At 36.6% G+C, this 14,573-nt stretch overlaps 4 protein-coding genes across 4 annotated transcripts; all 4 read right to left on the reverse strand.

The window, feature by feature from the left end:
• Positions 1-754: 754 nt before the first annotated feature.
• Positions 755-4,833, reverse strand: LOC147280944 (DHHC-type zinc finger family protein). The gene is made up of 10 exons (XM_086247586.1): positions 4,641-4,833; positions 4,456-4,549; positions 3,485-3,579; positions 3,212-3,379; positions 2,969-3,041; positions 2,812-2,864; positions 2,256-2,347; positions 2,119-2,171; positions 1,617-1,742; positions 755-1,405 (listed from the first exon to the last, which is right to left on the reverse strand). Exons 1-10 carry the CDS (start codon positions 4,787-4,789, stop codon positions 1,127-1,129), a joined length of 1,182 nt encoding a protein of 393 aa, XP_086103712.1. The 5' UTR covers positions 4,790-4,833; the 3' UTR covers positions 755-1,126.
• Positions 4,834-5,319: 486 nt separating this feature from the next.
• LOC147280945 (stress regulated protein) lies at positions 5,320-7,938 on the reverse strand. Its single transcript, XM_086247364.1, has 7 exons — positions 7,620-7,938; positions 7,064-7,282; positions 6,622-6,708; positions 6,228-6,374; positions 5,975-6,001; positions 5,786-5,881; positions 5,320-5,669 (listed from the first exon to the last, which is right to left on the reverse strand). Exons 1-7 carry the CDS (start codon positions 7,854-7,856, stop codon positions 5,469-5,471), a joined length of 1,014 nt encoding a protein of 337 aa, XP_086103490.1. The 5' UTR covers positions 7,857-7,938; the 3' UTR covers positions 5,320-5,468.
• Positions 7,939-10,126: 2,188 nt separating this feature from the next.
• Positions 10,127-12,300, reverse strand: LOC147280946 (putative F-box/FBD/LRR-repeat protein At4g03220). Its single transcript, XM_086246448.1, has 3 exons — positions 11,254-12,300; positions 10,649-10,834; positions 10,127-10,482 (listed from the first exon to the last, which is right to left on the reverse strand). The coding sequence occupies exons 1-3, from the start codon at positions 12,298-12,300 to the stop codon at positions 10,213-10,215; spliced, it is 1,503 nt and encodes a 500-aa protein (XP_086102574.1). The 3' UTR covers positions 10,127-10,212.
• A 952-nt stretch (positions 12,301-13,252) lies between these two features.
• On the reverse strand, positions 13,253-14,345 carry LOC147280947 (histone H2AX). Its single transcript, XM_086249376.1, has 2 exons — positions 14,030-14,345; positions 13,253-13,619 (listed from the first exon to the last, which is right to left on the reverse strand). The coding sequence occupies exons 1-2, from the start codon at positions 14,231-14,233 to the stop codon at positions 13,398-13,400; spliced, it is 426 nt and encodes a 141-aa protein (XP_086105502.1). The 5' UTR covers positions 14,234-14,345; the 3' UTR covers positions 13,253-13,397.
• Between the last annotated feature and the right edge of the window lie 228 nt (positions 14,346-14,573).

Below are 14,573 nucleotides of genomic sequence, written 5' to 3' on the forward strand. Positions count from 1 at the left end.
TTGGGTGCAGTGGTTCGGCAGACCAGTGCCGAACCCGTCGATTTCGTTCGGCAGGTACCCGTCGAACAAACCTGGTATGTTCGGTGGGCACCTGCCGAACAAAACCAACGGGTTCGGCACTGGTCTGCCGAACCAACTGCTCCTAATTTTTTTTTTCGCAAGATCTTTACAGAGGGACTAGAAGGAAGATGAGGATTTCTAGGACTGTTACTGATCATTTAGGGTAATTCTTTCTTTAAATCGTTATGGGTTCTTTTTATATTTATGAGATTGCTGCCATTTTTTTTTTTCTGGGAATTTGGAAATGATGACTTTGATTTGAATGATTTGGATCGAGTGGGAAAGGAAACTGATATAAGCAATGTGCATATAAGCATGGAAGTTGTCTTATATGGTTAAAATTGGATCGAATTTCAGGAAATAAACTTGGACTGGTGGATGGGCTGTTTTGGTGGTGGTGGCTGTTTGGCTCGGGTAGGGGGGAGAAGAAGAAGAAGGGGGGGTGTGCACCAGAGAAAAAAGAGAAAAAAAGGGAGGGGCTGTAGGGTCTTTTTCTTTGTGTTTATTTTTATTTTTTTAATAGGGGTGTGCAAAAAGAAAAATAAGGGTGTGCAAATAGCAGCACTCAAAATTTATTAGGGTGGTCAACTCAGCAGCTGAAGGTGGTCTGCATAGCCTCACTCTTTCACTTATTTAGTTGGAATAGAAGGATGAATTATTCTTCTTTTGACTAAGTGATTAATAATCACATAAATTACAAAATGAAAGAAAAATGTCATTCGACCAAAAAAAAAAAAATGTCAGCTTTACAAGAAAAATTTCCTATGCTAATTGCTAAGATTACAAAATGAATGTCTATTGTATTTGCAAGTACTTCATTATATCCTAAAACGAATCACAACCAGTCAGCCATAACCTACAGGCACAGATGACTGCAATAAATATTATGTTACAGAAGGCCACAACAAGCATCTGATCTTGCTAGATCTAACCCGACAAAGCTCACTCCTTTGCTGTTGCTGGCCATCTACAGCATGGAAAATTGCGAGAACCAGCTATGAAGCTGTTCAATTGCTTGGAAGAAACAAGAAGAAGCAAAGCATACAACATTGACTGGACAGCAATCTTAGCCAGACTTTGATTTGGTTCGCAAGCACAACTGTCTTCTTGAGAGGGGAATGATGATCTCAAGAGTGTTCTGGAAGAATCCTTTATCGTACATGTTATTCTTAACCACAACCTCAACATCTTCGAGTGGGGATCTTCGGAACATGGCTCTCCATTTGCTCTCTGGAGGTTTTCTTTCACTACTCATCCCATTGATACTTGCTTTGAGTGCTGCAGAACTTGCCCTCACTTCATTTAGCTTCCTCTGCCAGCTTACATACTCTTGCCACTTGAAAGTCTGTTTCAAAATAAGTGCACACTCTAAATAAGTTTTAAGAGTTAGTTCAACATATTAGCACTTCTAGACCAAAATATACTATTTGAAAAGCAATCAACAATTCCCACATCATTACTTATTATCCCTACCCGACCCCCCGGCAGCGGGTTTCAGGATTTTACCAAGAGATAACAAATTAAATAGTTCAACAAAGTCAGATAGAGAAGTAGACCTCATTAGTGGTAGTATTTGTGAGACAAAGTTGGGCATGGTAACCAAAGAAACCCGCCAATAGCAGTGAAACTATTGCAAGAAACATCATGAGAAGTATTTGAGTGTTGTAGGCCCCCAACATCCACTGTCAAACATCATAAAAGAATTAAGCAACGAACAACATGAAAAAGGGAAAAAAAATACTTGATTAAAATAAATTAATAAACAAACATCCATATGCGAAAAAGTAACAAATGCACACACCATCACAAAAGGCTCAGCCAGATGTTCGGCAAATCAGCTTGACACTTAATAGAGCTTGCAAATTTTCTTTTTATTTTACTCACTATACTAATTATGAATATGTTTTTGAATCGTATTAAAAAAACTGATGAAATTCTATTGTCATTTAGAAATTGAACTATTATCGATTTAAATTTAACTGTCCCATGAATAACAACTGTGATAGCATTAAAATTTATTACTTGTCTAAATTGCCAAAACAAAATAAATTAGCTCACCTGTACAACATGTGGTGATAAACGACGAAAAGAATTTTCTACACCATAATCAACTGCAATGAAGAAAAAGGAATGTCATTTATGTCCACATGCAACAAAATCATCAACTACAAGGCTTGATATGTAAATCAATTTACCAGTTAGAATATAAATAACTCTAAATTCTTTAACTTGTCCAGCAAGAATTAACCCAATGGCAACTGCTCCGTATATGCAAAGTAAAGTGTGCCTGAAAAAAAAAAACACTAAAGAAATGCATAACAAACAAACAAACAAACAAAAAGAGTATAGTATATTACTCGCAGCTAAAATAAAGCTGAAATTGACAGAGCAATTCAGTAAACAGAAAACAAAGATAAACAATGCTCATTCATAGTTTGGAATCAACACATTTGTGAAAATTTTAAGGCAATAGCTTGGAGCTTATCAAGTGTTTGCAGTGAATTTCAAGAGTGCAATTGTAAATGCAATATACAAATTCGAAATCTCATAATCATAACCTCTAAAATTTTTCATATTTTAAACATGTTAACTTTATACGTGAAGATTGTATGGTTTAAATTTCAACATTGTAGATGATAACCTTGATTATCAGTCTACATTTCCAATCCGTAAAAACTGATTTGCTACCCATCGTAATCCACTATCAAAGTGTGACACACGCATACTGTTGGTGCATCAGATAGCACTCACCACAAAAGAAAAGCCAAGAAGTAATTGGTGTTTCTCTCGCCTATGCAATTATTCTGCAATCAAACCAAACGTTAAATTTACAATAAGCACCATATAGAATGTTCAATTTATAGGAGAGGGGGTGGGGAAGAAGAATAAAATTTGGAGAATTTCAAACCATCCATCCACAATGATGGTCAAAACGGGCAACACAGTGACCACATATGCTGCAATGCTTAGACCTGGCAGGTCTGAACCACAGAGGAAGAAAGGAAAAAAGATAAATTAAGAAAAAACAAAAATCAATTAGTGTGGATTAAAAAAAAACTCGGATACGGATACAAATCACTGAAGCAATTGCGGTGTGGAAAAAAAGGGATTTTTTTTTTTTTGGGGGGGGGGGGGGGGGGTCTGTACTCACTTTGGAATTTTGCATGTTGAACATTCTTTCTCAGAGTATATGATATTGTCATAAGGGTAAACAGAGAGATAGTGAGAAACATTATCAGCCTTCACTGTTCCTGGATCAGAAAAGCTAGTTAATAGAAAGAGCAGAACACCGATGCCAACAGCCAACAAGCTTATGTACCTGCAAGAACACAAAATGTCTAGGGCATTCAGTGCTAAAAACTGGGAGAATAAAAAAACACTAAATAAAATAAGGGAGTACGTAAACAGTCTCTTTCATGTATACCTGTGAATTTCACTTATATAATAGCCAGGAATGTAAATGAAGGAAGACTTTGCAACTAAGTAATAGGTTCCTCCTACTATGGCAAGATATATGATCTGAAATGAAACAGAAAACTAAAGATTAATCCTGAATTTAAGAGAGAAAAAAATCTTTCCTAGATCTAGAAGCTTGAAAAGTAAAAATTTCAAACCACAAACATACATGTTTCTTCTCACTATACCTTCAAATATGATACCTTACGGAATCCATCTAATTCCTGTCACGAATTACAGTGTTTGACAACAACCCTTCAATAAAGAAAACTCAAACCTCATTTCATCCCTTCATCTCTAGATTCTTTCAAATTACCTAACTTTTGAGCACATTCATAAATCATTAGGTGGAAATATTGTAACTTGGAGCATCAGATCCTCAATCAATTTCTCAATTCTCAGTAATTTTACCACATTTTCCTCACTTTGCCTCTCCTCTCACGCTTTCTGATTTCCTACTAGCTATATAAGATATCTTATTAGCTTGATATCGTCACTGGATCACACACCATGAAGGTATTCAAACATTGAATTCCACTTTTGTTTATGCTTTGACGGAAAAGCCAATTTTCATAGTAAATAAACAATTATAACCATTATCAAAATCTCAACGCCCGCAGCCCTTACTCTAAGCAAGAAGATAACCGCAAATTTAACAAAATGCACTATCAAATAGCACAAAGAGCACATTGCAAATGCATATACAGTGAAAAACAAAGGAAAACCAGACCAAACAAAACAAAAACTTTTTACTGGGTCATCCAGAAAAACAAGGAGTTTGACCAATAGCAGTGAATCAACCCGTGAATGCAGCCACAATTCAACTCCCCAAACCCCACAAAATTCACAACCAAACTGAACAAAATCAACCAATTAGAACCCAATTCTCAGTTTCAATCACAAAAATTAACACAAATTTGTTTGAAGAAAATAGAAAACCTGTAAAATTGGATTGGGTCGATCACAACAGAAAGACTCCACGGAGAGAATCGCATTAGTCCCCTTGGCCCCAAACACAAACCCAACAAACCGCCTGCAAAAAAAAACAGCAGATTAACAACCCAGCAGAAAGAGAGAGTGATTGGAAGAGAGAGAGAGAGAGAGAGAGAGAGAGAGAGGTGTACTGAAAGTAATCGTAGGCGCCGAAGGTGAGGAAGTGGTGGATGCGTTGGATGGGGGTGCCCTGAAAGATGGGCCATTGACCACAGAGGAAGGATACTACAATGAGCAGTGTCACTAAACCATGGCACACCAGAAGCCACTGTACGCCCATTCTCACTCTGACTTTTACGCGTGTGTGAGAGAGATGAGGGGGTTGACGACTTGCACTTGCAGTCTTGGTAGGTTGGCAGTGGGTACTTGGTGGGGGCTGATTGCAGAGGGCGTTTTTGGTAAATTACGGGGGCTCTGTTTTTGGTAAAAGATTCTAAAAAAAATGTTGAAAAGTCTTTAATGAAAAGTAAAATTTGACTAATCTTTAAAAATTTTACCTTTCGATTGAGTCTTTAAATGCAAAGTTATCATCTTTCTTTGTGTGAAAATTTTAGTTATAACATTTGTAATCACGAATTTATACCATACAGTTGATTAGGTATTTGTGATTTTCTTTAAAATTTTGTACTCAGATAAGAAAGTTAAGTTGTGAGAGTTTTGTCCGTACCCGGAAGAAAAACAAAAGCTTTAGTTATACAAAGGTCACAAAAATAAACCAAGAATTGGAAGCATAATCCAAAGGCTATATAGTACCATTAGAACATTACTATTACACATGAGATAACTGAGAAGTTCTACAACATTATTGGATTGCTCTAAATTGACCATCATCTTCATTACAAATTCTCTAAAAATGGCAAAACAAAGTTGGTATATTTATACAGCCATGGAAGATAAATGAAAGAATAGAAAATGTTAGCAGAGCTCAAGTTTCTGGCATCAACAAAAATCTGGCTGCATTAAACATCTGCATTGTCTATGGTATCCTCTATGATTTCAATGCAAGCTCCTACAGATTTCCCCGCTGACATCGCCTCTGCAAGTTTAGCTCGTGCTACTTCATGGCGGCGCAAAATTAGGACGGTGTTTAGTACAGACCATCTGACTTGAGAATCTGTTTTCTTCTGTGTGAAGCCTAAGCTTCTATACAATGAATCCAACTGTTTTAAGAGCAAACACATCTAATTAGTATCTTCTTGCACAATGTTGTTCATCTTACTAAGACTTGTTGTAGCTTTATTTGTACAGCCAACCAAGTAATGGAATCAAGTAAAACCTGGTTAATATCAGAAAGACCACCCTCAGCATATCCATATAAAAGATATTCAGCAGCAACACCCGCTAGCGCTACGCATGCAAATCTGTTCAGCGTCTAATAAGATGCATTCCCAATTCATGAACGTTTCTCATTTCAAAAGAAGGGAGATGTAAGAAGAAATTTAGGAATCAAGGGTAGATAACATACAGTTGCTGATACTTTTCCTGAATTAACCTGCATGCAATGGGGACTTCTATAAATCAGAGGTTCTGCCATTACTCCCATCGGTTAAAATGACTAGCTTTAAACAGTGATTCCATTTTTCTTGAAACAGGTCTGAAAAGAGGAGTCATTTCCACCTTCCAAACCAACGGGCACAAAAAAACAATGACAGAACAGGATACTCTAGAGTGATGCTTGAACTTTGAACATATATTTCAGATTGAAGAAAGCAACATACCTCTTCAAGAAACTCAAAATCCACAAAAGCGGTCCCTGCTTGAACATTGAGAGATCCTTCCTTCTTCAAAGCTTCCAAACTAGATAGTGTATATCCCTTAGGAAGAATACCAACCAAGTAGGCAATTAAGAAATGGCCAGCTTCGTGCTGCAAAATTTTTTTCTTTTAGATGAACACTTCATGATGATATCCTCATAAACATGATACGAAGATTTCAGAACTATACGTAGACAGGTGGGTACACACAAAGAACATATATGATAATGAAGGAATTTAACACAAGAGGGAGAGGGAGAGGGGGGGAGAGAGAAAGAGAGATAGAGAGAGAGAGAGAGAGAGAGAGAGAGAGAGAGAGAGAGAGAGAGAGAGAGAGAGAGAGAGAGAGAGATTTTACTTGAATGACCCTATTGTGGTACTTCTGACTGAAGGTGTGGCCAATCATATCTAGAACCAAGCTACTAACTCCTCCATTGAAAGATACCTATGAGAATTTGATGACATAGTAAGGTATGAAAAACATTAAGAATTCTTCTTTGTTATTATAATTAAAATGACCATTGTAATTAAGCAAAAATTGAAATGTCAAGTGCTAGAGATGACTTCAAACAAGAAACCCATTCTAGCAGTCTAGAAAGGGGAGAACAGACCAAGAAATCACTAGGATGGACAAAACATATATGAAGCGAACAAATAATTTGAAATACTTGATGTCATATTACATGGTGACAATATCTTGATTAATTCATATATCTTTGCTAGTGCCTCCAACATCAGCTTAAGATTTTCATTGATATTGATTCTCAAGACACATTCTTAGACAAGCATAAGGAAGTTACCGAGTCCAAAGTCCACAGAAACAACAATCCTAAAGAAAGATAGAAAATTTGTTGTGGACTAAACCCAAACACATTCCATGCAGAAACACCTCCTAGCACAGCAGCAATCTGAAGGTTTCTTTCTATGGAACCAAGAGTGGCATCTACTGGTGATAGAAGAGATGATGCTTCTATTCCATTCAGCTTTAGCTCATCCAAGGTGTAAAGCCTTTGGGGTACCTGCACAAACATTATATTACTTATTCCTGCGACATTAGAGAGACACCTAACTATGTGTAATTTGACACACATGCACTAGTTCATCTACAAACCTAAAACAGAGATGTAACTCCATGATTTGCAAAACAATTTGAGCATGATGAACAAAAAGGCAAAGCATTTATAACCCATTCAACAAATTTCTTAAATAAATTACTCCTTAAAACTAGTTGCAAAGCAGCAAACCCAGAGTGCCATTTTTATGTAACCTAAACTGGGAAACGAACAACAATCTGCAACAAACATTTCCTGATTGTGTAGCAAAATGTTAGCGAAAGAGAGTCAGAGTATCGCAAACCTGTCTAGCAGCACCAAAACATCTGAGGCCACCAGGCTTGCCTTGCAAATCTTTAACAAGTAAGAGAGCTGCCCTCTCATCCCCATTGGCCAACTCCTTATCCACTTGCTTCAGGACTTGTCCCCTTGATACACTAACCTCAGATGATGAACATATGATTCCAAATGTGGGAAATCTCAGTTGGGGTCTATATGATAGTCCTGCTGCTCCTGCATAATAATGCACCACAGTACCCATTCAAAGAAGGTTCAGACCAGTAGAACACATCACCTCACCAACTAATGAAAAAGAATGGCTATTACTTACTCTGTAAACGCACAGTATGCGGTTTTTGGGACTACTTTGTTGCAATCTTTTGAGCCACACAAAATGGATATTCCATATTATTTTCATAATGAAAAATTGAAACCATCGTAACTCAGTTGATACTAATAACACAATAACACATAGGTGGTATGTATGGATTATATATTACCTAAAATCCCATGTAAAATCTCTGCCTAATTCCCAAAACACTTCCCATGTAAATCCCAAAAAAAAATATATATGTAATATGTGAGTGATATTAATTTGTATGTCAGCTTTCTCAGCTTGCTATGCTCATATTCATAATTCAATCTGCCAAAGTAGGCCTCTAGGCCCTGAGCCGATATTGAGATTACTGGTTGAGGACAAGCTCGGACCCCGGGATATTGTTGTATTGAAGTATTGAAGAGGGGCCGGGATTCCAATTTAAGACCTTTTCCAAAATTTAAGACATTTTTGAATGGTATTTAAATAAATCTATACTATAAGACATTATTAAACTTTATCATTATTCATGGCAAATAACTCATTATCATCATATCATGTAATCGTTTAAAGTTTTTTTTTTTTTTTTCTAATCATGATTATGTGATTACTATTCAGCTGTGGAGGAACAAGAACCAACTAGTAAACGCTTGATCGACCTGACCAGATTCATATCGAAGGCAATTTTTCTTTTATATACAAACCAATGGAAAATGTATAAATCTTTGATGCATGCCATGAGATCAATGGTAATTTGGTTTCGAAAAACAAAATAACAATGGTAATTCAAGGAATTCAAGCAAATTCCTAGAATTCTGTATAGGCTATCTCATTAGAATGACAATCCTTATCTTTCATAAATTTGTGTTTTGATACCTTGAGATCTGATGAATTACTCTGAACACAGTAAAAAAAAAAGAGCATACTTCGATTGCATTGTTACAGTACACTGTACATCCATACAAATGACACAAAGGATATATCAAAATCCACACTACAGTTGCTATAGTATTAGCATACATAAATTCTTCTGGAAAATGTGAAACCTGCCTTCTTTTCCCTCTCTACTTTATTTTCTCTACATCCTCAAATACAACTGTGGCATTGGAAGTCATCTTGCTTTTATTTAACTTCCTCAAATACAACTGTTCATTCTAGCTAGCATGGCCGTTAATAATGTGAAAACAATGACATCACTCAAATTTAAAACAATTCTGAAATTTAAGACACATAAATAACTATCTCTATTGCACACCAATCATGGAAAGATTATAAACCAAGTAAGACCAAACGCAAAATATGTAGTTTTTGACAAAACAAAAATAAACAAAATCAGCCTGAAGAGTAGTCTCTTTACCAGGATGGTAGTATCTTCAAGAGTACGTATGAACTTGAACCCTGCGTATACTGCAAAAAGCCTCAAATACCTTGTCAAAGTCATCTCTAGGAACTAGATACACCTCAGCTTTTTCTAAATGCAAAAATTTTCCCAGCTGGTGATTGACTGTATCCCCACTCCATTCGAAATATTTAAGATTTGGAGCAAAAATATTTAATGATCTGCAGCAACGTAAATAACTCCACCAACTTACATGTATATGTTCAAAATTCTCACCTGATATTTGAAGATGAAAAAGTTCATTTGCGGACACAATGCTAAAGGAGTTCAAAGACGAGCTTTGAATGTCGATATTATATGACCTGTGAAGATGTTCAAGACGCAATTCCTTGATGCATTTGCATGATGATGAGATCCATTTGAAGAACCCCTCATCTAATTCACAATATGCCAAACTCAAGTATTCCAAATTAGACGAACAATCTAAGGAAGGCGGTTTAAAAATTGTATTCCAAGTTCTCACGAACAGAGACCTCAAAGATCCACAAGTTGAACAGAGACCTCAAAGATACACATGCGTTTAGTGCTCTTATACTTTTATATCCTATTTACCTCTCAATCTTACAAGTTGAACAGTCTCTCAATAACTCATTTTCATGTAATCATCTTAAGTAATTTTTTTCTTTCCAATAACACGTATTATCCAATTGAAATGGTACATTGAACGCAATAAAAAATAAAGCCGTCATACTCAATTGATTTATAGATGAAATACATCCTTCAGTTATATTGTGACAGTACATCGAACAAAATAATATTGATGATGTACTCAAGCCTCTAAATACAATGTAAAAAACAAAAGGATTTTTCCCTCTAATTCAATATAAATGCCACCAATGGATCTATCAACACCCACACGGCAGTTTCGATAGCATTAACATCAACCTGCCTTGTTTTTCCTCTCTACTTTATTTTCCCTGTTTCATAGAATACAACTATGGCATTGGAAGTCATCTTGCTTTTCTTTAACTTCCTCAAATACAATCGTGGCAACCGGGATGAATGAACAATGACCATTTTCTTCAAGTTCTGAGCATGCTCAAGGATAAACCTTGAAAACTCGATTGTGTTAGATCCAATGGAAAACTCATTAAGCTCTATGGTTACCTCCTTAAGTTGAGAAACAAAAGCAAGGTTTTGCAACTTCCAATCTTCCATATTAAACCCAGAACACTGAAAAGACAACAAGCAAGTCAATTACAAATTTCCAAAAAATCTCAAGAAACTAATAATTCTCCATATATAAAGAAGACAAGTGCACTATTAAGTAACCATGATCAATATGCAGTTATTCATCTAATTCCAGGAATGAAAAATGGGAAAATGAAAATTTACTTACATCAGCTTTCAAGTAGTATTTGCATTGTGGAGTAGATTTCATGTACAAAGTACTCAAATTAGGCATTCCCCTAAAAAGAGAGATCATTGCCGGGACTAACTTATCAAAAAAGCTGTCAATATTATCAATACGCAAATAGGAAACATCAGCTAATGGCGCTGGCATGAATCCTCCCTCAAACAGACCCTGCAATGTTATAAAGGAAAAATCTAAATAGAATAAAGGGAAAAAAGTAATAAAAACTATATGCAGCATATTCACCAAAATCAAGTACAACATATATTACTTGGCCAACGGTAAACCATATCATGTTTCTTAATTTACTTACTTGGTTAGAGTAATACAAAGCCCTCTTCTCTGACTGATCCCTCAAACTAAACTAGCACATAAATGTGAATGTTGATTCTAGTAAGTGTGGCCATTAATAATGTAAAATCAATGACATCACTCAACTTTAAAAAGATTCTGAAATTTAAGATACATAAATTAACTAGTTCTGTTGCATACCATGGCAGGAAAGACTATAATCCAAATAAGACCAAATTGCAAAATATGTAGTTGTTGACAAAAAGAAAAAAATTCAGCCTGAAGAGTTGTCGGTTTACCATGATGGTAGTAGCATCATATAGAGTAAGAACTTGAACCCTGCGTATACTGCAAAGAACCTCAAATTCCTTTTTGTAAAATTCATCTTTAGGAACCAGAAGAATGCCTGCTTTTTCTAAACAGGATAATTTTCCCAGCTGGTAATCAACTGTATTCCCGATCCATTCCAAATATTTAAGATTTGGAGCAAAAATATTTAACGATTTGCAGCAACGTAAACCAGTCCACCAGTTTATATGTATATCTTCAAGCTTCTCACCTGAGATTTTAAGATGACAAAGTTCATTGCCAGACACAATGCTAAAGGATTTCAAAGATGAGCTTTGAATGTTGATATTCCTTGACCTATAAAGATGTTCCAGATGTATTTTCTTAATGCATTTGCAGGACGCTGAGATCCATTTGAAGAACTCCTCATCCACATCAGTATATGTCAAATTCAAGTATTCTAGATTAGACGAACAAGGCACGGAGGGTGTTTTGATAAATGCATTCCACGTGCTCATCGACAGAGACCTCAAAGTTCCACAAACAAGGATGCAAGATGGAAGTGCAAATGCATATGGAGTTGATGTGTCCTCAAAAGACATGTCAACATCAAGCTCTTCAACCTTACACCTTATGGCATTGTTGATGAACAAGATTATTCGAGATTTCTCATCACCACAAAAGCATTGCGTTTTAAAAGGAGGACACCAATTGATACGAAAGTGCTGCATCCTATTCTCCCCACGAAGATTCAAGAACGTATTAAAAGAATTCAACAATCTTAACCGCTTATCACACGTGGATAAATCCGTGTGGACAAATTCACCAAAATTCAATGACGGAGTTGACAGATAAAGTTGTCTGCATCTTTTGGATACAGTGCCAAAACGGGTGAGGTCTGTTATAGCAAGCAAGGAAAGAACGTGATGAGTAAGTTCGTCTGGAAGATTACTAAGTCTGTCTACTGTAGTACGTTCAGTATGAACATCAGAACTTGCAGTAGCCATTAAGCTACGCAGCATACGCATGTGTGCCCTCGTTGCTGGATAATTAGCCATTAGTAGAATATACTACAGCGGACCCTCTTTAGTCTTTGCCTTCCAAAAATTTATGGATATGATACAAACGGGAATTGGAACTTAAAAAAGGTTATTGGTCAGCTCCCATCTAATCATCAAAAAAAATAACAAAGTTGTGTAAACAGAGAAGTCAGGTAAGGGGAAGTAAAATACTGATTCAAAAGATTATTTGCATTCATCCATATATACACTGCAAAATAAAAGACAGTAGAACTAAGAATTAGTATTGTTGATGGATACAAGTGCGTACCATTCATGTGTTGTACCCAAGACAATCGCGTTCCCACCCGAAGCAGAGCACAGAGAACCCAAATTTTATGTTGTTTGTTAATTTAGGGTGCGTATATAATATATATGATTATAACTGGTGTTTGACTCTGTTGGACTTTCTGGATATAATAATTGTTAAGCCCATCAGCTAAATGGGTCAGACTAGCTTGACCCATAACCTAGTCTCCAGTTGGAAGTCGTTTTGTCTTGTACTGATGCTTCAATCTTCTACTATAGGTTATAGCTGTCACTGCAATGAGTTCAGTGGTCCAACTGATGCGCGATGTCGTTTGACTATATTCGATGTATTTTCTTGGTCTAAACCTTTCATGTAATCCTTAGCCAAAAAAAAAACCTTTCATGTAATCATGTATGTTGAAACCTTATATTTTGTATGTACAAAATTTATGTTCTCAGTTCATCCTTAATGACAAGTACATACACTACCTTGCATCAATAACTAGTTCTCCCGACACTGTACCTTGTTTTTCCTGACCAGATTCAAATCTATGACAAAATAAAATTTGGATCATATAAATCAATAGGCACTCCATAAATCTAAGGTTGAGAATTAAAGAGAGTTCTCTATGAACTATTTCAGCAGAATTAACAATTTTTTTCCTCAAGTTCCAAAAGATATGAATTTATAAATCAACAGAAATTAAGCAAAGACTAACAGAATCATTCATTTATAACCTTCAAATCCCATGTGCCTAAACACAAACAAAATAAAGAAAGCAACATATGTTACAACCTCAGTATCTAAACATCTCCATAGAAGCAAATAAAGCCTTGTAAAGGGAGACCTAGAACTCCTGAGAAGCGGATCCAATATCGCCCTTGCCTTTGCCCACCTTCTTAGGCAAAAGAGTTTGGTGGATATTGGGCAACACTCCTCCATTGGCAATGGTCACAGCCCCCAAAAGCTTGCTCAACTCCTCATCGTTCCTCACTGCCAGTTGGATGTGCCTTGGTACAATACGATTTTTCTTGTTATCCCTAGCAGCGTTCCCAGCAAGCTCCAATACCTAAACACAATTTCACAGAAAAAATCAGATCAGACCCATCAAAATTTCTGAAAGCGAATTACCCATTACACGGAATCAGTAAACAATTCAAATTTAAATAAATCAAAACCGCCAATACAAACAAATTTGAAATTAAAGAAACCAAATCCAATTCATTTGAACAGAGAAATGGGAAAACCATCGGATTCCAACATAACTGACATCAATACCCAATAAACCCCAGAAAATAGAAATCATTTTGAAATTCGACCAAGCCCTAAAACCATGAAAGCCCATCGAATCCAAAAGCAAAGCCACGCCATTATCACCCATAAAACCTCAAATCCACACAAATCCATAACCCTAATTACTAACACAAAACCGATTAAAAGTATAATCAGAAAACCCATCTAAAGCAAAATTAAACGAACCTCAGCAGCAAGGTATTCAAGCACAGCAGAGAGATAGACAGGGGCACCAGCACCGACACGCTCAGCGTACTTGCCGGCCTTGAGGAACCGGGCGATCCTACCGACTGGAAATTGGAGCCCCGCTTTGTGAGACCTCGACACAGACTTGGAGGCCTTGGGTTTGCCTCTGCCTCCCTTCGTCGACCCACCTTCCTTGGAACTCATTTTATCAAAAATCGGCGAAGAAATCACACAAATTTAACGAAGAAACCCTAACCCTAGAACAGACCAAGTGGTTGGCAAAGGAGAGGGTGTGCGAGTGAGAGAGAGAAAGAGTGATGGAGTTGTTTGGAAATGAAACGCGAGTGGGGTTTGCAATATATAGGACGTGAAGGTGTCCGCTGATTGGTGGATGGTTCGGTCACGGGGATTGCCAGCGTGGCACCCACTTTGGAAATTCGCGGGAAATTGAATTTTTGGTTTTCCACGATTTTAGGTTTTCTTTTGACTTTCTCGTTTCGCGGGTTTATCTTTTGTAAAATTGTAATAGGCGACAGTAGACTCT

This window comes from Dryas octopetala, chromosome 6, assembly GCF_963921425.1.
Source record: "Dryas octopetala chromosome 6, drDryOcto1.1, whole genome shotgun sequence".
Classification (NCBI taxonomy): domain Eukaryota; kingdom Viridiplantae; phylum Streptophyta; class Magnoliopsida; order Rosales; family Rosaceae; genus Dryas; species Dryas octopetala.

Coding starts and splice junctions, on each gene's coding strand:
- LOC147280944 (XM_086247586.1), bottom strand. CDS start 4,789: ATGGGCGTACAGTGGCTTCTGGTGTGCCATGGTTTAGTGACACTGCTC. Junction 3,580..4,455: donor GACCCAATCCAATTTTACAG/GTTTTCTATTTT, acceptor GTTTCATTTCAG/ATCATATATCTTGCCATAGT. Junction 1,743..2,118: donor TATCACCACATGTTGTACAG/GTGAGCTAATTT, acceptor GATGTTTGACAG/TGGATGTTGGGGGCCTACAA.
- LOC147280945 (XM_086247364.1), bottom strand. CDS start 7,856: ATGGGTACTGTGGTGCATTATTATGCAGGAGCAGCAGGACTATCATAT. Junction 6,709..7,063: donor TTCTGTGGACTTTGGACTCG/GTAACTTCCTTA, acceptor AAATTCTCATAG/GTATCTTTCAATGGAGGAGT. Junction 5,882..5,974: donor CAGGAAAAGTATCAGCAACT/GTATGTTATCTA, acceptor GCATCTTATTAG/ACGCTGAACAGATTTGCATG.
- LOC147280946 (XM_086246448.1), bottom strand. CDS start 12,300: ATGGCTAATTATCCAGCAACGAGGGCACACATGCGTATGCTGCGTAGC. Junction 10,835..11,253: donor ATGATGCTACTACCATCATG/GTAAACCGACAA, acceptor ATAACATTGCAG/GGTCTGTTTGAGGGAGGATT. Junction 10,483..10,648: donor AATACTACTTGAAAGCTGAT/GTAAGTAAATTT, acceptor TTGTCTTTTCAG/TGTTCTGGGTTTAATATGGA.
- LOC147280947 (XM_086249376.1), bottom strand. CDS start 14,233: ATGAGTTCCAAGGAAGGTGGGTCGACGAAGGGAGGCAGAGGCAAACCC. Junction 13,620..14,029: donor TTGAATACCTTGCTGCTGAG/GTTCGTTTAATT, acceptor AATTGTGTTTAG/GTATTGGAGCTTGCTGGGAA.